This window comes from Megalobrama amblycephala, linkage group LG20 (assembly GCF_018812025.1).
Source record: "Megalobrama amblycephala isolate DHTTF-2021 linkage group LG20, ASM1881202v1, whole genome shotgun sequence".
Classification (NCBI taxonomy): domain Eukaryota; kingdom Metazoa; phylum Chordata; class Actinopteri; order Cypriniformes; family Xenocyprididae; genus Megalobrama; species Megalobrama amblycephala.
The window spans coordinates 13,634,420-13,658,267 of record NC_063063.1 but is presented as its reverse complement, the minus strand read 5'-3'; the positions used below and the strand labels follow the sequence as shown (position 1 = coordinate 13,658,267).

At 35.6% G+C, this 23,848-nt stretch overlaps 2 protein-coding genes across 3 annotated transcripts; one reads left to right on the top strand and one right to left on the bottom strand.

Annotated features, from left to right (window-relative positions):
* Positions 1-697: 697 nt before the first annotated feature.
* On the bottom strand, positions 698-7,153 carry LOC125255444 (interferon-induced protein with tetratricopeptide repeats 5-like). 2 transcript variants are annotated; one of them, XM_048170720.1, is made up of 3 exons: positions 7,038-7,153; positions 4,511-6,717; positions 3,010-3,146 (listed from the first exon to the last, which is right to left on the bottom strand). In XM_048170720.1, exons 1-2 carry the CDS (start codon positions 7,040-7,042, stop codon positions 5,304-5,306), a joined length of 1,419 nt encoding a protein of 472 aa, XP_048026677.1. In that variant the 5' UTR covers positions 7,043-7,153; the 3' UTR covers positions 3,010-3,146; positions 4,511-5,303. The 2 variants fall into 2 exon arrangements, with proteins under 2 accessions (XP_048026675.1, XP_048026677.1); XM_048170718.1 differs by lacking the exon at positions 7,038-7,153 and having other exon boundaries at positions 698-3,146; positions 4,511-5,298.
* Positions 7,154-9,311: 2,158 nt separating this feature from the next.
* Positions 9,312-10,481, top strand: ch25h (cholesterol 25-hydroxylase). The gene has a single exon (XM_048170721.1). It carries the CDS (start codon positions 9,354-9,356, stop codon positions 10,113-10,115), a length of 762 nt encoding a protein of 253 aa, XP_048026678.1. The 5' UTR covers positions 9,312-9,353; the 3' UTR covers positions 10,116-10,481.
* Positions 10,482-23,848: the final 13,367 nt, after the last annotated feature.

Genomic DNA, 23,848 nt, shown 5'->3' with positions numbered 1-23,848 from the left:
CGTTTTTGAACACTAACAAATAATTTTAAAATTATTAAATAATTATTAATTATTTTGTGCACTTTTGAGGAAGAACAGCTATAAAACTTGCCAACTTGCCAATGATAAAACACATAAATATTGTTAGAAAGAACAATGTCAAATGCAATAGTCTTATGGCATTTCTTTTTCATTAATGACCAGCAGAAATTATGCCACAATAAAAAACAACACTTGAATTTACAATGCAGAATTTGTGCCAGAATGAAATATGATGCAATCATTCTACACCTCAAAATGTAATCAAATACAGCTGCAGTGCATAGCACTGTGTTTACGCTCTAACAAGTTAAATATTAAGGGCATAATTGAATATCCGTGGGTGAGGCTGTCATTTGGAATATTATTGATTGAGGTCTCTGGTTGGTATTTAAAGGTAGCTTTTTCCAAGCAAATGTTTTATTTTACAAGTGCCTGATTTATGTTTTCTTTTATGCAGGGCACATAATTAAAGTACTTAAGTTTTTCACTTTTTCACTCCAAGGTGTTCTGATGTATGGAAAAAAAAAAATCATTCCACATTGAAATGCAAGCATTAGATTACATAATCTAAGGGATTTGAAAGGAAACTATTCATCTTTGTAACTGCTCACATTACCTGTAGGTTTTAATCTGTATAGACAAGAAAAAAAAAAAAAAACTGACAATCAAACAAGCATTATATACATCATGGATTTTATTTCAACTTTCAAACTCTTACAAAGTGCCTTTTGGATAAAGTATCACAGTTTGACATACTGTTAAATATTTTACAACTATAGGCCTATGTTAGTTTAATCTTAAAGCATAAAGATACAATATATTATACATATTCTGACAATATTATACAGTCATAAATAGTCATAAAATGCCAATACATAAAGCACACTCAAATGCATATTGCATAATTGTGTAATCATATAATTTGTGATGACTTTACTGTACGGACAGCCTGAGTGCACTAAGGTTACTGAGGAACTCATCATTGTCTTCATAACTCAGAGCTTTCTCATAGCACTCAATGGCTTGACATTTCTCTCCTTTTTCCTTATGAAGGAACCCTAGCATCCCCTCCCCTTCCTGCGAGTTTCTCCGAATCCGTTTCTCAGCGATCTTCCTCAAACTGCTGGCACTTCTCTTCCCTTCGACTGATTTCGGGCTCATCTTCAGACATTCTGTGTAGTGTTTGATAGCTAACGGCTCACATTTGTGGCAGTATAGCTGGAATTCAGCATAATAAAAATTGACCACATGCAAATTGTCATTTTTCTCTTCAGCTGTTTTGAATGTGACCAGAAACAGCTCCTCAGCCCGAGACATGTCGTGGTTCAATCTTATAAAGTGCCTTTTGGATAAAGTATCACAGTTTGACATACAGTTAAATATTTTACAATATATTAGGCCTATGTTAGTTTAATTTTAAAGCATAAAGATATATTATACAGTAGTCAACATTTGAAGTGGATCAAAACTTTTCATCAAAGTTGTCCTAAAACCTTCTTAGGACAACTTATTTCTTAGGACAAATTTTATTAACTTTTTTGATACACTTCAAATGTTGACTACTATATATATTCTGACAATATTTTTTATCTCCATTATACAGTCATAAATATCATAAAGTGCCAATACATGAAGCACACTCAAATGCATTTTGCATAATTGTGTAATCATATAATTTGTGATGACTTTACTGTAAGGACAGCCTGAGTGCACTAAGGTTACTGAGGAACTCATCGTTGTCTTCATAACTCAGAGCTTTCTCATAACACTCAATGGCTTGACGTTTCTCTCCATTTTCCTTATGAAGGAACCCTAGTATCCCATAAGCCTCCCCTTCCTGCGAGTTTCTCCGAATCCGTTTCTCAGCGATCTTCCTCAAACTTTTGGCACTTCTCTTCCCTTCGACTGATTTCGGGCTCATCTTCAGACATTCTGTGTAGTGTTTGATAGCTAACGGCTCACATTTGTGGCAGTAAAGCTGGAATTCAGCGTAATAAAAATTGACCACATGCAAATTGTCATTTTTCTCTTCAGCTGTTTTGAATGTGACCAGAAACAGCTCCTCAGCCCGAGACATGTTGTGGTTCTCTCCGTACATCAGTGCTAGATCGCTCATTGCAGAAATAAAGGAGATCATCAGGCTGGTAGCCTTTTCTAAATGGTAGATGCACTGATCACGAATCTGTTGAACTCTTGACCCCTTGGAATGGTGACTTTGTTCTTGCTGAATTTGGATTTTCTTCTGCTTATAGCAGAGAGCCAACTGATGGTGTATGAAACTTGAATTGGGTGAGTGTTCAAGAGCTCGCTTCAACAGAGTGATTGACCTGTCCACAGACCCTTGATTCCTGAAGAATTTCCCAATATATCGAATGACATGTGGGTGATCTGGAGATCTTTCTAAAGCCATCTCTACCAAGCTTTCAGCTTCTCTGTACCTCTTGTAAACAACCAATCGCAAACTTAAGAGGACCTTGAGAACATCATCATCTGGATTCTTGTCAATGGCCCTTCTCAGTTGCATGATTGTAGGCGAATCCTCCGAATTGGACTCCAAAGTCTCGTATTCAGTACGATACAGAGCAATGGCATAACCAGCGTTCCATTCACCTTCATCTGGTTCCAGTTCTAAAGCCTTCCTGAAACATTCTTTGGCTCTGTCGTAATATTTGCGTGAGAATTTAAGAAAAGTCCATCCCTTCTCACCAAGCACCTCCGGAACAGATGAAAACTCTTTTGAAAATGTTTCGTTTATCTTCTGGAGCTTCTTCAGGTAAATTTCACACTCTGTGTAGTTTTTCATGTGATAGTTTAACCAGGCAATGTTTCCATATGTGACAATAAGAGTCTTATGAAATTCATCCCTATGGCATTCAATGTGGAGCTCCACGGATATCATGAGGTTGTTATGTGCCTCCTCGTGAAACCCCAGAAGGAACTGGATATATGCCAAAGCACTGTAAGTTCGGGCAAGTACTTCTTTCTTTCCAAGAATCTGTTCTTTAATCTGTTCTTCCAGCCTGTTGATAACATCATTTAGATCTATATCATCTTTTAATAGAGCCCAGGTGAAGTGGCATTCCAGCTGGTGAAGTTTTGTTCTCAAAGTTCTGTCAGGTTCCGTACTGAAAAAAAAAAAAAAGATAAATATATAACAAAGATAAATATAAATATATAAGATAACTAATTTCCATATGGAAAGAAATATATATATATATATTTATAGTGCTGTAGTACATATATATATAGTGCTGCTTGAAAGTTTGTAAAACCCTTGCAGAATCTGCAAAATTATTTTACAAAATAAGAGATTGTAAAAAAGTATGTTGTTTTTTATTCAGTACTGTCCTGAATAAGATATTTATCCACAGCTGTTTTTTTTTTTTTTTGTTTTGTTTTTTTTGATGGTTGTCCATGAGTCCAATGTTTGTCCTGAGCAGTTAAACTATCCAATCTTCTTCAGAAAAATCCTCCAGGTCCTGCAAATTCTTTGGTTTTCCAGCATCTTCTGCATATTTGAACCCTTTAGAGCAGTGGCTATTTTGAGATCCATCTTTTCATACTGAGGACAATTGAGGGACTCATATGCAAGTATTACAAAAGGTTCAAACATTCAATGATGGTCCAGAAGGAAACATGATGTATTAAGGTGTAGACTTTTTGAATTTGAAGATCAAGGTAAATTATACTTAATTTGTCTTCCGGTAAATATGTCAGTATCTTATGTTGCTTCCGAAGGGCAGTACTAAATGAAAAAAATATGATATTAAAACAAAATAAGAAAAATTTGGACATCTTCATCCTGTTCAAAAGTTTTCACCCCTGATTCTTAATGCGTTGTTTCCTTCTGGAGCATCAGTGAATGTTTGAACCTTTTTTAATAGTTGTGTTTGAGTCCCTCTTTTGTGGATCTCAAAATCATACAATCACTGCTGGAAAGGGTTCAAATATGCAAAAGATGCTGGAAAATCAAAGCATTTGCAGGACCAGGAGAATTTTTCTGAAGAATGTTGGGCAGTTTAACTGCTCAGGACAAACAATAGAATCACAAAAAACAGAAACACACAGAAAAAAAATCAAGGGTAATGTAAGGTTATAGTGGACTATATTATGTAAACATCTTTTATATAAAATATCTTATTCGGGACAGTACTAAATAAAAAATAACATTAAATAATTAACATTTTGCAGACCAAAGTAGATATTAAAAAGTAAATTTATCTCAATTGTATTTTATAATATACCTTGGCATTTTAAGTCTAAGCAAAATATATTTTCAATTTGAAAAATATATATTTCTGTATGCTGTGCTGTTTACTACAAATATAAAAAATATAAAGATATTATATAATATAAGATAAAGATAAAGAAAAGATATAAAATATAAAAAACATATTGAAAGATATGTAGCATATATAAATAATTTTGCTAAAAATATATTGTAGACCAACTGCAAAACCAAATTAATTTGTTGTAGGCATGTACTTACCTCATGTTAGATGTCATGTCTGTACGATAAATGTTTCAGAAGTCTCATGCGGAAGGTGCAGCAGGCTTTATTGTCCTCTCCTAGAAATGGGAGGGTCAAACTCAGAATGGAAACTGAAACCTTGGCTGAAGAAAGATGGAAAGAGAGAGCTAAAGGCTGCCTCAATTGTTCTGTGATATTTGCTAGTCAAATAAAGGATGGTCTATTTCCAGCCATCTGGTGTCTGGTGTCATCTTTTATCTGTTACTTTCTGATATCTGTTTAGCCTCACAGAAAAGCATGTGAACCTAAATCACTTTAAGTTCATTTTGATGAACTGGGGTTGATTCTCTTTATTTAATCCATCTTTATTTAATCCATTCATTCCCATCAGTTTGATCATGCTACTAAAAATCAGTATTAGTACTAATACCAAAGAAATTTCATGATCCTTAAATACAAATATTTTAACTCTATAGCTTCACTAAACCATACCATAAACAAAAGCACTTCATGTATATATATATATATATATATATATATATATATGTATATGTGTGTGTGTGTATTTATTTATATATTATATAAGAATGTTTTATTTATTTATTACTTTTTTACATTTTATTTCTGCTTTTTTGTAATATTCTAGCTTATACATGACATTACTGCAAATTGTGTGCCTCATTTGATGCTTTGGATAAAAGCATCTGATAAATGGATAAATGTAAATAAATAAGTTAATGTTAATAGCTTTATATTCTTTTTTCTTCTTTTTTTGTGTGTGATAAATATATGTACAAGCAAAAAAAATGTATTAAAATTTCAGTCCCTTAGCAAAGTTTTTTGACAGCTCCTCCTCAGAGGATTGCTGCTGGGCTCTATGAAGATACTCCTTTGCTTGAGTCTCCAGCTTGTCTTCAGAAGATATGAAGGCCAAAATCTCGAATGCTTCTCTGACTTTCTTCTTAGTGTTGAGATTCCTCTCCGCAATCAGTCTGAGCTTCTTACCAGCTTGTTTCCTTTCATAGGTGTTGACTGGAATCATATATGCAGCCTTGAACTGACCGACTGCTTTGTCTTCATCCTTTTTCTTGTAAAGGAAGAACAAACCATAGCATGTGTGGCAGTGCTGCTTATCGGACTCACTGAGAGCTTTGTCGTCTATCAGGCTGCTAAAGATCTTCTCTGCTTCGCCAAGTTGCCGGTTCTCCCCATAGGCCTCAGCTAAATTCACTTTGGCATAAATATTGTTAGGCTTCAGCTCTACAGCCTTTGAGAAGTGTTGGATACATTCAGCCACTTTAGAGGCTTTTTGAGCAGCAGGAATACGTCTCCCAGGCCTCCTCTCCTCAAACATCTGAATAAGCTGTTGTTTATGGCAAAGGCCAATTTGATGGTGCAGAAAGGAGGAGTTTGGCGCAAGCTCTACTGCCCTCTTGAGGACAGACAGTGAATCTTTAATGGAGCCCTCTGCTCTGAAGTATTTGGCCACATATCTGGTTACTTGTGGAACATCAGGAGACAACCTGAGGGCCTCTTTTATAAGGTTCTGGGCTTCCTGTCTCCTTGACCTCTGGAGTTTCAGAGCCAAAAGTACCATGATCTCAGTGTTTGTGGGCTCTAGGCTGAGAGCTTTTCTAAGCTGTTCGGTGACTCTTCCAGTGTCTACTGCTTTGCTCATGCCATCTATCCTGTAAAGCACTATTGCGTAGCCCACATTAAACAAAATGTTGTCTGGTTCTGCCTCAAGAGCCTTAGAGAAACTCTCTTTTGCTTGCTCATAGAATGTTCCTCCAAGTCTCAGAAAGCTCCAGGCTTTCTCACCATGTACTACGGGCAAGCTACAGGAGTAATCTGATGAACCTGTTATATCTTTGCATATACTTTTCACTTTGTTCAAGTAATCTTCTGCATCATTTAGCCTCTGTAAGTGATAGTGCACCCATGCAAAGCTGGAGAATGTCACCAAGAACTCAGCTTTCTTTCGTTTGTCTTCCTTTAATGCCAATTCAGCCTTTTGAAGGTAGTCCAGCGCACTCTCGGTTTTACCCTCCAAGTGGCTAATAAAAGCCAGAAGGTTGAAATAGGTGCCATGATACTTTTGTGGACAAAATTTTATCCTATCCTGGAGTTTTTCTGGTAAGTTGCTCAAATCCCTTATGTCTGATTTTTCTACACCCCATGTAAAAAGACACTCCAGCTGCCCGAGCTCCGCTTCCATGTCCATGCTGAAGACATGAGGAAAAGAAATAATAGTAAACAATGTCTGGAATTTGCAAGTTAGGATTAACAATATACTTTTTATAAATAACCATAGCTCATGATTTTGCGAACCTAATTTAGATATGTTTAAAATATTAACTACGAGATATAGCCAAATGAATAACATACAAATGACCCATGATGACATTCTGCTATGCGGTCAGGAGTGTTTTAGACAGGTTTGCATAAGATGATTTAGCACATGCGTAGGCAATAGGCATAGACTACATTTCAACTACACGTTTCTTATGAATGTGTTGCAATAGCTATTCAGTGCGTGTCCTACCTCATTTATTCAGTGCTTCTTTCCGTTGAAACCGCGCGTGTACTGAAAGATTCGATGTCAAGGAAACGAAAGTAAAAAGCAGAGGCAAGTTTCGCTTTCGTAATACGCTGTAAAAGAAGACGTGTTGTTCTAAATCACATTTGATTTTTAATTTGTCATAAACGCATAATGTATGACAGTAGGCTATACAGTCTGTTTATTGTCCGCATGTCGGTTATCTGAATGAATGAATAAATTAATGAATTAAAGTAGGGTGAATTAAGGGTTATTGGGACATAAGGTCAAATGGGACAGTATAACTATATAGAATTTATTTTCTCACCTGATGAGTGAAAATAAAAACTTTTTTTTTGCTGAGCCCGTGACCTTATTGGTCTAACATCATGTAGGTGAACGGGGCATGCATCAAACAGGAAGTTGACCGTGAAATGCATGAACTGAGGAAAATGACATAAGCTTTTGGTAGTTTTAATAATAAGGTCCTAAAATTGTCATAGCTATATTGTACAAACTGTTGATAGAAACATGAATATGATGCAATACTGCTACAAAATCAGTTAAATGGGACAGTATAATTTTGGGTGATTGGGACAGTGCTTTGCTAATTATGAAAATGATTAGCCTTGTAATATTCTGAAAATATAAATATTATAGTTAAACTCCTTTTTATTTTGAATTTTTTACTGATTGCAGTAATACTTTTACTGTTGCAGTAATAAAAGGTTTGTGCAAGTTAAATGTGTTTGTCAACCTGTTAATTGGATGGGCCCACCCAACATCTCATCCAAATGTTACCAAAAAAAAAAAAAAAAAAAGGTTTTGGATCAGTTTACTTTTTTTTTTTTTCTTTTTTTTTTTTTTTTTTGAATTTTTGGCCTATAGCATTTTTTTTTTAATTACTTGTTTACTTGATTTTTAAATGTTTTAAAGACTTTTGGACGTCAAGCCTTCTTTTGTGGATGGATTTATAAACTGAGAAATAAAGTTGAACAAACATAAACATGGACTCTTAATGATGATGAACAGAAAAGGAAATGTTGCATATAAAATTATATCAAAGTATGAACTAACATGTGCAATACAGTAAATATGCTTACACAACCCTAAATCAATGGAAAGATGTGCTGTCCCAATCATCCAAACGTTGTGTCCCAATCACCCAAATGTTACCAATTTTTTTTTTTTTTTTTTTTTTGGTCAGTTTACAGAAAAGTGTATGTCTCACATCCTTTCATTATAATATTGTTTCCTCCTCAAATGGATAGGTAACATCTTCAGTATTACAGAAATGTATCATGTGTTGAGCTGATGTTTTTCATATGACAAGAAACCTTGCACAAGGCAGAAATTCAAAAACTGTCCCAATCACCCTTAAATTCACTATAATATAAACAGCATTTAAATATATACATTTAAATCTTCCCTAAGACTTCATACATTTTATTTTTCATATATTACACTGCAAAAAAATTTATTTTGAAAAATAATGTGACATTTTATTAGGCTATTTTTTTAATGTGTAGTTTTAGTTAACTATATTATTTGTTTGTTTGTTTGTTTATCTTTCTATTACACATTTGTCTAGCACGTTTCAGTGTCTGCAGTAGCACTTGCTTGTTATAAACAGCAGGCGGCGGTGTTACCTGTTGAAACTGAATTAACTGTCTCACTGTCAGTCTCACTGCTATTCTTTGAGGTTCTCTACAGACGTTAATGTGACGCACGGAAATTTGATCTTAAACTTAATATTTTTGTAGGATTGATGAATATTTTGTCACGTTTACAGTACCAAAGTGTGGAATATAAATATGAAGTGGGACTGGGCGATATATACTCCTTGAGCTGCTATCTAAACAGAATAACTGTAGCTACAGTGTCTTTGACTAATGGTAAGTTCGTTTACAAGTTCTGAATCTTACCTTACTGTTTTTTGTTTGTTTTGTTTTGTTATTCTGTCTGCATGTGATTTAAATACACTGTCTTTCCATCATCATTTTTAATTATACATTTTTTTGTAGTAGCTAAAGAAGTTTTCAGTCATTACCGCATTTCAGGATTTTTATATTTATATATTAGGGTTTATAATTGCCTATCTGATTAATATATAAGCTAAGAGGATACCCCCTCTGAGATCTTTACACACACTAGGTTACCACAAAAAAAAAAAAAAAAATCCTGGAAATTCCGAAAAGGAAGGGCCATTTAGGGCAGAGAGAGAGCGAGAGAGAAGAGCAAGTTAGAAAGGGGCGGGTCTTGCTCTATAAAATGCTCCACAGAAGACATGTGCTACCATTCAGAAACAGAACTGGAAAAGAAATGGAAATGTTTGGACTACAGCACATCTGGAACTGCATTATGCAGTACGAGACCATGCTACGGTCTCCATATTTCCCAGTGCTCTTCTCTATTACAGTCTACCTAAGCTTCTGTCTGCCTTTTGTCGTTCTGGATGCCCTGTCTCCTAGGGTACCACTGATAAGGAGATACAAGCTTCAACAGAAAACCAACGTGTCTTGGACTATGATTTGGAGCTGCCTCGCGCTCTCACTCTACAACCATGCTGTGTACATCTTCCCGCTTAGTGTCCTGCACTGGTACTGGAGACCGGTCAACTACCCGGCGATGGCACCTGGGGTCCTGCGAGTCGTCTGGGACCTTGCAGCCTGCCTGCTTCTCTTTGACTTCCAGTACTTTGTATGGCATCTTCTGCATCACAAAGTACCCTGGCTCTACCGCACTTTCCATAAGGTGCATCACAAGTACACATCCACCTTCGCCCTGGCCACTGAGTACTCAGGGGCTTGGGAGACTCTGTCTCTGGGTTTCTTCGCTGCAGTGAATCCCATGTTGCTGGGGGTTCATCCTATGACAGAGATGCTTTTCCATATGCTGAACATGTGGTTGTCAGTTGAGGACCACTGTGGCTATGACCTGCCATGGGCGACACACAGACTGGTGCCTTTTGGACTGTATGGAGGAGCTCCACACCATGATGTCCACCATCAGAAGTTCAAGTCCAACTACGCTCCATACTTCACTCACTGGGACAAGCTCTTTGGGACACTGCACTCTGAATGAACTGAACAACTGGAACAAGCTACATGAACTGATTTCATTTGTCTTTTTTGTAAAAAGTGCATTATCATTCTGTGAATGAATACCCTTGACTCTAAAACTTTATAGTTCATGTGTTAATCTAATTCTTGAATTATTGTGTTAATCTATTTATTGAACATCTGTATTTAAGTGTGACTGTGAGAAAAATAAGAGATATGAATATGCTATGTATGGACTATATGAAGCACATGTGTTAACTTTAACCTGTTTTTTAATATTATTATTTATAAACGTTTTGATACTAAATATTTTGAATCATGAAATGCGTGTGAAACATGAAGAACAACAAAACTAACGGCAATAAAGCTATGAAGTAAATACTATAAATACAGTGTTTGTGTTTACTTACATTTTGCATAATAAGAATACTTCAAAAAAAAGTTTAAAGTTCAAGTCTATGAATAAAGTCTCAATAAAATGATATACAGAATACATAATAAAGAGAAGAGACGTTAGAGAATAAAATGAAGTTAGCTATAATAGTTCAATATTAAAATAATTAATATTAATAATTTCAATTGAGGCATCATAGTCCTGGCAATTGTGGCCCTGGAACTGTTACCAGATTACCAGAAATAAGAAAAGAAAAAAAATTAAAGTTTTGATAGTAAATGTTTTGTATCATGAAATGTGTGTGGATCAGGAAGAACAGATGCAACAAAACTAACGGCAATAAAGCTGTGAAGTAAATACTATAAATACAGTGTAAATACTTTCATTTTGCATAATAAGAATACTTCAATAAAAATATGTTTATAGTACAATTCTATGAATAAAGTGATAATATAGATAAAAAAACAGACTAAGAGAATAAATAGAGAATAATAGAGCTAAAATAATTCAATATTAAAATAAATTAATATTAATAACTTAAATTGTGGCATCATGGTTGATCATAGTCCTAGCAACTGTGGCCCTGGAACTGTCTCTATTACCACAAATAAGAAAAAAATTATAAATAACAAATTAAAAATAAGAAATATTTTATCAGATTCCATACATTTTAATTTTGCTATAAAATGTTCCCAGTAATGCAAAGATGCATATCTTAAAAAGCTAAAATGAAAGTCTCTGAAATAATAAACATCTGTGATTGACTAGTCATGTGCTATCATTAACTCCATTTCCCGCTTACACCCCTAGAGAGTGAGCACACATCCTGAAAAAGACAATGGAAAATTTCCTAAGTCAAGTGAGAATTCCTGTAATTCCCATTATTCCCATCATATACCACTTGAGTTCCAAGCATGGTTTTGTTTGTTTTTTTTAGATGGAGTTAATATTTTGTATTTGATCTGAGATTCAATGGATGGTACCTTTACACACTTAACCCAGATATTCATAGATTTTTAACTTAATTTTTAAGGCAAAAGTGTGCAAATCTGGGGCCACTGTATATAGACACACTATTATTTTTAACTCGCTTCTAATCCATCTGTTTTCCATACAGCCCCACTTTAATATTCTTGCACATTTTTTTTTTCCTTTTTTATTGGCACATGTAAGCAGTCACATTTTTACACTATAATGAAAAGCAGCAGAATTTCCAATCAGCCTCGTGGAACCTGTTCGTCTTCATACATGCTTTTCTGTCCTATACTTCTAGCGGCCTGTGAAATTACCTTAACAAATTGGCTACACTCCTTAATATGAGTTTCATGTGTGGGAAGAAGAATGCTTGACAGTAATGACAGTTTGTCACTCAACAAGAATTTCAGAGGAAATAATAGATTTAAACACATCTGTCAAGATCATCACTGTATACTTTGTTTTTATGATCCTGAAAGAGATCTCACGTGTACATATTTTTGTTTATCACACAAATGATGCAACAAAAATTTTCTCTAAAAATTAAAGCATTATTGGACAGAATTTTGGTGGACCTGTATATGTCGATGATTTATCGCTAAGCTATTTGAACTGTTAAAATCTGTTTTTGCCATCAAATGTTCTATTAATAACATAATGGAAAGACTAAGGTTCATCAGATTAACCTTTCCAGCATTGGTGGCCAGTAATAACAGAGACGGAGCTCAGGGTCAGAAACACAAAGACTAAACACAATTACTGTAATAACACACATAAAAATAAATTAATGTAATAAACACTAAGTGAATGTACATAAATGATAACAAAAATAAGAAATATAGCTTTTTTAATTCTAAATAAATGTGATGTTTCATGCAGGGAATTCTGGGAATGCCCTTTTCCCATGAATTATGGGGATTCATGCTTTTTACTTAAAAAAATGATTCATTTCAACAATATTTTACTGCAAATGTGTTGTCTTCTTAAATATAATACAAATGCATACTTTTTAGTGCTAACAAACATTTTACAGTAAAATTATGTGTATTATCTTATAAAATATATTGTTTTAACCATAGTGTATTTGATAAGGTACTTTTTTATATTTTATTTCATTTAAAAACACTTAAAGTGTAGTTTATACAACAACATTCCAATAAAACATGTACAATTTAATACATGGTTTGAAATAGTATTTTTATATGGGTGTACTGCAATAAATTATGAATACCCATTAAAATAGTTTACAACTTAAAAGAAAAGAGATTATTGATCGTCTTGTCTGCTATCTGTATCTGTATATACCCAGGTATGTGGTTTCCCAACGTATGGGGTACTCCGATGTGAGGTCACATCCTTTTTAGTAGACAAAACCCAGAGCTCTGTGAAAAAAGAAAAGATAAAATCAGTTCTGATATTAATAGTGCCTTATCAGACAATAGGAAACTGTAAAATTGGTACACCAAATGCGTGTGAAAAGTTTGATGTTTTTAGCACCAACAATCGCTGTGTCATGCTGCAGGAGACATGGATAACTATTCTTATCCAAAATGTCCAAAAGATGATAAAAAGTGAAAGAGGAAAGAGAACAAGAAGAAACAGCAAAAGTGAGAGTAAGCTAAAAAGTAAGTTTCCTCTGAGCACAAAACACATCCTTCTCCGTCATGCTTGCATAATACTCAGAGAACAAAAGGCTGGACTTTGATCTTGCCTTAGGGGATACTGAATCAAAACTACATATTGTGCAACTTCCCGTACAAGTACAGACAGACAGAGTTTTGTAAAACAAGAGATCTGGTTCCTACTCGATTTTCTTGGTTCCAAGCTGTGGACAGAAAGAGATGCATTATAAAGATTTTTAGATTTTGACATTTAGACATAGCCAAACGCATATTTTGATTACAACATCATTGTGTTTCCTAGTACATGTATAAGCGATGGTAATGTTAACCAAGATCAGTCAGAAAATTATTAGGTTTAACCCAAGTTGATGTATCCCTCCCAATTAAAATATTTTATTATAATGAATGGCGTTGCAATGTAAGGATCCTCACAAATGTCAGCCAGGTTTAATCTGTTCCATCTAAGAGGTATTTGGCTTGATAAAGGTTAGTGACCCCTTATCTAATGTGTACTGTGATGCTGAAAGAGGAAACATCTCTCACATTTTCCACTGCAAGATAGGGATCGATGGGTAATGGGTAGTTAGTCCCCTATATCTGGTTATGTGACTTGTAGAAAATGTCAGAGCAGAATTCTTGAGTATTGGGGTTTTGTTGTGGGCAGGAAACATAACTTAAAGACCTCAGGGGAAAACACTGGTGGCTCGACCAAAGTCTAACTAAACTGTGGTGTGATTTGACAAAAAAACACAAACCAAAAATGCTCTACATTAAATACTTGAGGGAAATGAAGACTGAGATAAAACAGCAGTTTTCAGATTGTGCAGTGAGGGTAATTTTATAATAAAAATGAGGCATTTGTGCTTAGACATTAATCAATAGAAAATGTGTAATGCCTGTGTAATGTCCATGCACAAGGGGGTTTCCAGAGTCAAGACCAACTTGCCTCAGGCGTTTATGTGCTATAAAGTAGGCAGCCATGTTTTATTCACCTTATTTATCAATGGTGAAATAAGCTATTTCCTGTGAATGTGCAACACATATGATTCATTAGCCAAAAACCAACACCAGTTTGCAACATACTGGACTGGTTTTGTACAGCTAAAATAACTGGAAGTAGCTGACACCAAAAGTCTTGCATATAGTTAAAAATGGCCGCATCTGCTCTAATTTTAATAATTAGGTGAATAGACTGAACTGAGTTTAATCCTTCAGCCAGGGAATGTTCAAGTTATGTGAGGAGATAATTATTACCACCTGACTGACTGACATCAGTTCCTTTTTTTGAAATGAGGAACTCGTGACGTGAGCAAGATGAATCATCATGCTTCTGGACAAAAAAAGTGAATCTGCCAAAAAGTTTCATTGCAGTTAAAAGTGCTCCAGCACGTAAAAAAATATTTTACTCATTTTACAGGCCCGAGGACATTTCACACTCTCTATTGGCAGCATATCAGGAACAGCAAATCAAGTTTCTAAAGGCAGTTTAATCATCAAAAAAAGTAATTTGTGGACTGGTTGATATAGTCTACAGTGGTATCAATTTTAAAATGTTTGAACATGTTTCATTGTTTGATTATTAAAATTCTGTGTAATGAAAAACACTTTCACTGGAAACATTCTTGAGAAACATTTGACCTTTGAAACATTCATGAGTGTTTTAAAAGGATGCTTTGAGCCATATCAAGACAGACAGCAAGTCTGGAACATGCACATGCAGATGCACTGAAAGAAGGCAGGCTGATCTTAAGATACAAACATTTGAGCCCACTATGTGCATTCTTCATGCTTAGTGAGCTGTCAGATCACAATTCTTTCGTAAGTGTGATCTATAATAAAAAGATATATCATTACAGGATATGAGCCATGCCAAATCTTTAATGAACTCCATACAACAGCTGGTTGTTGTGAAGGATTGGATTTTCTCAGGAATGGCAGCATCATAATAAATGCGTCATAGCTGTAAGCTCAATAAACCATAAGTATCAAATATGATACAACACGTTTTGAGGAATGTTTATTTGTACATCTCTCAATCGTCATTGTATTGCATTGCATTATACTGTATGTTTTGTTCCCCACAATGAAAAATAAAGAGCAATGATCATAAAACTAACCATTTAAATTTCATCTTAAGACATTTTAATGGGAGATATAGAGTGATAACTGATATTTCTATGCTTTTTATGCAAGTAGTTTGTTACACTGTTATAAATATGTCATTACTGATGTATACTGATGTCCATCTTATATTTTGACAATATAAATAAAAGGCATTTGATTAACAGTGCCTAACTGCTTCTCTTAATTCCTATGGAAGAGGTAAGGGTGTCCTTAGTTTTTCACCCATGGCTTTTCCATCTTGGCGTTACTTTTGTTAAATAAATAATGACAGAATGTGATATGTGTTGTTATTCATCTGAGGTTTTATTTTCCAAATTAAGTAAGACCTGCCAAGGACCAGATGATTTTTTTATTATGTCCTGATATGGAAAACCATGGAATTCAATAGGGTGTCTCAACTTTTTCACATGACTACATGACTGTGTGTATATACACTCACCTAAAGGATTATTAGGAACACCTGTTCAATTTCTCATTAATGCAATTATCTAATCAACCAATCACATGGCAGTTGCTTCAATGCATTTAGGGGTGTGGTCCTGGTCAAGACAATCTCCTGAACTCCAAACTGAATGTCAGAATGGGAAAGAAAGGTGATTTAAGCAATTTTGAGCGTGGCATGGTTGTTGGTGCCAGACGGGCTGGTCTGAGTATTTCACAATCTGCTCAGTTACTGGGATTTTCACGGACAACCATTTCTAGGGTTTACAAAGAATGGCGTGAAAAGGGAAAAACATCCAGTATGTGGCAGTCCTGTGGGCGAAAATGCCTTGTTCATGCTAGAGGTCAGAGGAGAATGGGCCGACTGAGTCAATCTGATAGAAGAGCAACTTTGACTGAAATAACCACTCATTACAACCGAGGTATGCAGCAAAGCATTTGTGAAGCCACAACACGCACAACCTTGAGGCGGATGGGCTACAACAGCAGAAGACCCCACCGGGTACCACTCATCTCCACTACAAATAGGAAAAAGAGGCTACAATTTGCATGAGCTCACCAAAATTGGACAGTTGAAGACTGGAAAAATGTTGCCTGGTCTGATGAGTCTCGATGTTGAGACATTCAGATGGTAGAGTCAGAATTTGTCGTAAACAGAATGAGAACATGGATCCATCATGCCTTCTTACCACTGTGCAGGCTGGTGGTGGTGGTGTAATGGTGTGGGGGATGTTTTCTTGGCACACTTTAGGCCCCTTAGTGCCAATTGGGCATCGTTTAAATGCCACGGCCTACCTGAGCATTGTTTCTGACCATGTCCATCCCTTTATGACCACCATGTACCCATCCTCTGATGGCTACTTCCAGCAGGATAATGCACCATGTCACAAAGCTCAAATCATTTCAAATTGGTTTCTTGAACATGACAATGAGTTCACTGTACTAAAATGGCCCCCACAGTCACCAGATCTCAACCCAATAGAGCATCTTTGGGATGTGGTGGAACGGGAGCTTCGTGCCCTGGATGTGCATCCCACAAATCTCCATCAACTGCAAGATGCTATCCTATCAATATGGGCCAACATTTCTAATCAGCACCTTGTTGAATCAATGCCATGTAGAATTAAGGCAGTTCTGAAGGCGAAAGGGGGGTCAAACACAGTATTAGTATGGTGTTCCTAATAATCCTTTAGGTGAGTGTATATATATATATACACTGAACAATAATAAATGCAAGACTTTTGTTTTTGCCCCCATTTTTCAACAGCTGAACTCAAAGATCTAAGACTTTTTCTATGTACACAAAAGGCCTATTTCTCTCAAATATCTCAAATATATATTCACAAATCTGTCTAAATCTGTGTTAGTGAGCACTTCTCCTTTGCCGAGATAATCCATCCACCTCACAGGTGTGGCATATCAAGATGCTGATTAGACAGCATGATTATTGCACAGGTGTGCCTTAGGCTGGCCACAATAAAAGGCTACTCTAAAATGTGCAGTCAAAGCGCCATGGGAATGCAAGAGAAGAAAGATGTAAGATGAGTGGCTAACTCGGTGCCCTGAAGCGGCGAACTGGCAGGGAACAACCGAACTGGCTCCTCTGGGACCCTCATCAAAGGGAGGGAATGCCCAAGTGCCGCTATGTACACTGAGACATATGTTCGCTGAGAACCGCTGCGCCCTAAAGCACACGAGGTGGCAGGGTTGGCAGAACGGCACCCTGCGGGCACCGAGATGAGACGGACACCGTATAATGAGTTGTAATCCGACTCAATCTGGAGGGGACTGCCCTCAGAAGCCCAGCACATCTGGTGTCAGGGCTTCTTCGACGAAGCCTTCTTTGCGATAAGGACGGTCCTCAGATCCAGCCTACCCCGAGAAGGCTTCGGCTGTGAGCACCCACCCGATCCTCAGTCTCTCTGCAGGGGAGCACGGGTGGTAATGCTCACTTTCTGCTGCACTTTGTAAGAGGAGCTCGCACTCGGCTGGGGCTGCTCCCAACCAATACCCCCAGAGGTATGAGAGCGGTGAGGAAGAAGTTCACAACGACAACTCACAATGCTCACAACCAGCCCCCTCGAGGGCTGCCTGAGTATGCTCCACTCCCAAACAAACAACACAAAGCTTGTGTGTATCCCCACCCGTGATGAAATGGGTCAGGGAGGAACACATTGCTTAAAATGTTGTTTGTTCGCCAAAATAACTGTCTATATATATATATGTAGCTGATATAGAGACAGACAACACCAAATAGGACACACAGTTTCAAAGAGAGCGCTTGCTAAAGACACAGAAGCTGACACTGTTTGGTTCAGGTGTGCTTTATAGTTTCCTGGTCATGACGTCACCCGCCTATGACGTTCCGTCAAGCCATTGGACTGATTTCACGTTTCACGATGCAATCACGGAGAGGCATTCCCACAGTGCTTTGACACAGCGTGAGTTCCCTTGAAAAGGAAACTATTTATATACATTCAGAAGGTTTGTGGAATTGCACACACAGGCTAGCCACAAGTCATGTGACTATCATTGAAAACTGAGACCCACACTTCATTTGATCTCTGGATATATAGAAATCATTTCACTTTTAAGAATGTTTTCTCAACATTGCACATTTAATCAAGTCCTGGTAAACACATTATTATTTGAATTATTGCTCAGTGAGTCCTTTAACCATGTACTTACGTCTTTTGAAGGTTTTTGTCTTTCAAACACATTAAAATTTATCATATATTTACATGCAATGCAGGGATTCCCCAACTTTTTTTGTCAGCTGGACCTCTTTGACCTTATATATTTACTTGAAGTACCCCCTGAGAATAGTTAATAGGTTAGGTCAATAAAAAGCTTGCCAATAACAATAATAAAGAATAAAAATATAGTTCATGATTCTCTGATGTCAGCACATGACATGCGCATGTAAACAAATAAAATATTTATTTTTTTGTTGTATTATTTTATTTTAAATTTATTTATTTTAATTTAAAATTATATGATTTAATTAATAGCTTTTTTTTTACAAACCCCCTGCAGTGCCATCACAAACCCCAGTTTGGGAAGTCCTGATGTAATATTTAATGCACTTTGTGTTGTTTTTCTTTTTCTTTGTGTTTTTATATCAATATGGTACATCATTATCCTACTCAAATCAATGTGATAAACTAGGTCAAAAGTAATAAATTAAGTCAAAAGTAATCAAAAAATAATCAAATTATATTACATTAAATGGGTAATCATTATGCTACTAACTACAATTTCTGTCATGTCATTTGGAATAACCGACTACAATTTGTTAGTAATCTACCCAGCATTGGCTACTAATAGGACCTACCTACAATAATGGAAAATAAAAATGGCAAACAGTTATACAGGTAAAATATAGGGACTTCAGATCAGTGGAGTAGTCATCCTGGCAGCCTATTATAGTTGTCTCTGCATTTTAAACTGGAATAAAAGAACGTTTTTAATCTTTAAATAAATTACTTTACATTTTAATATAAGTATGGAGGTGATCTGCACTCCTGAGGTAAATGTCTTCTGCAGTCAGTAATGCCTTTTCTTACATCTTTCACATAATAAATCATAAACTTGTTTGTTGAGTGGATTAGAGGCACATATAACAGAAATGGCAAGTTGAGTGAAGTAGGAAATTCAAATTGGGGAACCTAATGACTAGAAAACCACAAATGAAAATGGAAAACAATGAGAGTGAGGTGGAACAGCCTTAAGCTCTTAACCGCAATGGAATATATAAATATAACGTGGGTGACTTGAAAACACCATGAGATTACACCCAGTTTATTATAATAAAACACTAACCCAAAATAAGTGAAACACTCCTTAACTGACATATTGAGTGTTACCTTAGTCAGCACTAATAGGCAATTTTTACTCTCACAGAGAGTAATCACTGTATTGGTTATATAGAGTTTATGCAGCCAGCCACTAGTGTAACTTCTCACTTCAAGTGCTGTAACGGTGCAAGGATTGTTAAAATCATTGAAACCATTTCACAGCTCTGGGGGATCTTTTCTCTACAAGACACTGATTGACATATGTGAGATTGATATTTAATGATTAAAACCCACGATAATCCCCTGTAACTACTTATGTGACCTGTCACAAATGTTAGTACATTCAACCCCGGTTTCACAAACAGGGTTTAAGATAGCCCTAGACTAAAATGCATGTTTGAGCAATTTTAACTGAAAGCAACTTGCACTGACATATCTTAAAATATGTTAGAGCCATTGTTTTGTCTCAAGAGCCACACCAGTAATGTTTTTTTTTCTATAGGTATGTTTATAAAAGCTACTTAAATACCCTAATAATTGAAATAAAGCCTAATCTTGGATTAGCCTAAGCCCTGTCTGTGAAACCGGCCCCTTTTCTTTTTTTCTTTTTTTTTCCTTTTTTTTTGACACATATCCCAAAGACCTCAGGGGAAAATCGCATAACCGCTTAAACTGAGGTGTGATCCAACAAAAATAATTTCACAATAAATTATCAGATAAACTGCTGGTGAATGGTGCAGGGTTCATCACCCAGGCCAAATATTTCCATTAAAAGCTTTATTTCTGCTTTTTCCATCCTTTAGGGCAACTGTGGAAAAACTTAATCAGGTTGTGAAAGCCATCAATCATCTAAAGAAACAACTTATTTGTCATGTTTCTAATTAACAGTAAAAAATATTCCATCAATGTGACAAACACAATTAAGGGGTTAATTAAGGTGAGAGCAGCAAACTGACCTAAAAGACTATATTTTTCATTATGGAGACTTCAACACTCAGAAAAAAGGAACAAAAGCTGTAACTGGGGTGGTACCTTTTCAAAAGGTACACGTTATGTACACTTTAGGTAGTAATGTGAACCTTTACAGCAGCAATATGCAAGTACAAACGTGTGCCTTTTGATACCACCCCAGTGACAGCTTCAGCTTTTTTTCTGAGTGAACATATTGAGTCTTTGAATCTCTCATGATTCTTTTAAGTGATTAAAATTGATTAATTGAAATTAATGGCTCAAATGAATCAGACTTTCCAATACTATATATTAGACTACAGATTTCCAGACAAGATGTGGAATAACCCTCTAACCAGCAACCCACTGCTACTTCAAACCATGCTCTCACCATCATCTCACTCTGACTGTCTGCCTGGTTATGTTTAATTTATATACATCTCTAACCACCCACCGGATCTTGCATTTTAAAAATGTTTATTTGAATATCATCAGAATACAGTGTCACTATAAAACCTCATGTACTCATTTATTTATTTATATTTAGTACTCATTTATTTATATTTATATTTATTGTTTTATGTTATCACACAACACCTTGTATTATTAATGTACATCTGTGTCAAATAACTCAAACTGATTTTAAGGGCCATTTACAAAACACCATTTTCAACTAAAAACAAAAAACTTTCTATGTGTTTTTGGCCATTCATGTACACGACAACAGCGTTATGGGGGCCTGAAAATGCAAACTTTTGAAAACCGGTTTTAAAGTGCAAATTTTTGAAAACTACATCACTATCATCTCCATGTAAACTACAAAAACGCGAATTTGTGAAAACGGTGACATCAAGCGCATGCATATTATGTGTTCAGTATAGCTAAGTATTGTTTCTTTACAAAGTGACATCGCAAACTACTGCTTTTACTTTTCTGTTTTTAGTACATTGTTGTCTTGTAAATGTACCCTTAGAATTAAGGGTAATCACACCTGTTATTGAACCTTGTCTCAGGTATGAGGAACTGAATCTGTCCCTGAGAAGCAGCCTGTGAAAGAGATCCCATAGAAATGAGTCACTTGTTTCAAATAAGTTCACATTCTTCAGCTAAATGAAGATAAAATGTGGTCACATTTCTGTTGAAATTCTATCTTCTATTAAACTACTAACTGAATAGTTTTACTAAATAATGCTAGTCAGACTCTTTGATAGGGTCCTTAACATCGGTGTGTGTTTTGATTCAACACTCACCTTATCTTGTAAAGATAGTTTTGCACCTTTTGTGTAAAGTCCTTTTTATCGCATGAAATAGGGATGATGTAATTTTGTAGGCTAACCTGAAATTTGTATCACCTTGATTCCCTTTACAAAAAGCCAATAGGATTTTCCATTGACTTTTGAATGTGAACAACAAAAGTTTATGACATTTTGGTCTGGTTCACATACAGGGCTAAGCCAGGATTAGGCCTTAGTTCAATTAGGACATTTAAGTAGCTTTTATAAATGTGCCTTAAAAAAGAAAAAAAACATTACTGGTGCGCATCTTGAGACAAGACAATGGCACTGACATATTTTAAGATATTACAGTACAAGTTAAAAAAAATATGCATTTTATTCTGGGACTAGGCTTAAAGGGATGGTTCACCCAAAAATGAAATCATTTACTCACCCCCCAAGTTGTTCCAAATCTGTATAAATTTCTTTGTTCTGCTGAACACAAAGGAAGATATTTTGAAGAAAGTTTGTAACCAGGCTGCGGCGCACCATTGACTTCCATAGTAGGAAAAGAATACTATGGAAGTCAACGGTGCCCCAGAACTGTTCAGTTTTCCTGTTCAGAGTGATAATACATACAGTCCCCGACAACCTCTGTAGTCACATTTAGCCACTTGTTAGCAACTGCCTTTTTCAGGACACAGCTTACAAAAATCACAAGTGGGATGGTGTATTTTATGTTGTAGAATAAAACATGAACATATATTGAGCTTGAGTCAATCACAGACTTTATTTTAGGCATTTAACCAAAAAACCCACTGACTTTAGGACGATGGAATAAGAAGTTCAAAATTTTTTTGGGTTTAGTTCCTACAGCACTCTATAGATTTGGTCTATAAAATAGCTGGCATTCTTTGTAAAGTGAAACTGCTTTAGAAATGTGCAACATTTTATAATCAAATAAGAGACGGAAAGAAACATGCAGAAAGCTGAATGATTGATAGAGTGTAAATAATACCAATATGAGTCAAAGCTTCCTTGTACAAACTTGTTCTTCTTAAGACTTTCATCCTGATAAAAAACTTATCACACGTATTGTGATTCACACTGCTTGCTTGCGTCAGATCAAGGCCCTCTGGTGAGATTTAATGGCTCAACATGCCTTCTGGTAAGTCAAAGAATTGAGCAGTCATGATGTTGAGGCCTGTTTCGCAATGAGTTCCAGCTAAAATATCTAAAGTGCTGTGTAAACAACATTTATTTCTAAGGTATGCAACAGATCCAAGGTCACAAAAGCCTGATACCCTGCATATAGTCTAAGTTATGGACATGAAATCCCTCGAAATCTGTGTTTAATTAATTTTTGCTTCTTTTTAAAGGTGAAGTGTGCATTTATTGTTGATTAGGGATGCACAATAAATCTGTACCAATATTGGTGGACATTAGATAATATTTAATTTATCTGTCAACAGTTGTGCACATTTCTTTTTTAATACATTACCTTTGCCATAATAGGCTAATCACTTACAGTTAATCTTTAAAAACACAAATAGTTTAATCACACTGTTAAATATAATTAATAATGTATATTCATTTCTCATACTGTAAATTATAATGTTGTGATGCCTTGTAGAATTTAAAATGGCTGACAATATCTCAGCTCAATATGCAGAAAAACTAATAGTAGTAAACCATTAATACAATTAAATGTTATATTATTAAATAAAATAAAAAATTTATATATATATATATATATATATATATATATATATATATATATATATATATATATATATATATATATATATAAACGGTGGAGATGTAACATTTTTCTACTTGTTTGAATCTGGCGCAGTAGCTATATGGACCAGTATAGGGCCTTTACAGTTGAAACTGTGGCATGTGGTTTGCTTAAACGTAATCAAATAATGTGCCAGTGGACAAAATTTTGGCATTATCGTAATGGTCTAAATTTCAATACATTTGAAATACCCATCAAGACTTTTTTTTCCACATGAAGGGAACCGCAATGTAAGGCAGAAACAGAGAGGAAATCAAACATGTACAATGACAACAGAATAGGTGGGTATGTCTTCCGTCCTGTTTCTAATTTTTTCCTGTGTGAGGTGCTCAGTTAATTTAGTATGCAATCTTTAAAGAGAATAAGATGTCAGCTAACATATGCCCTGAAGCATAATAAATTACTTTTTAGGGACTGTTTATGTGTATTCAATGAGTGC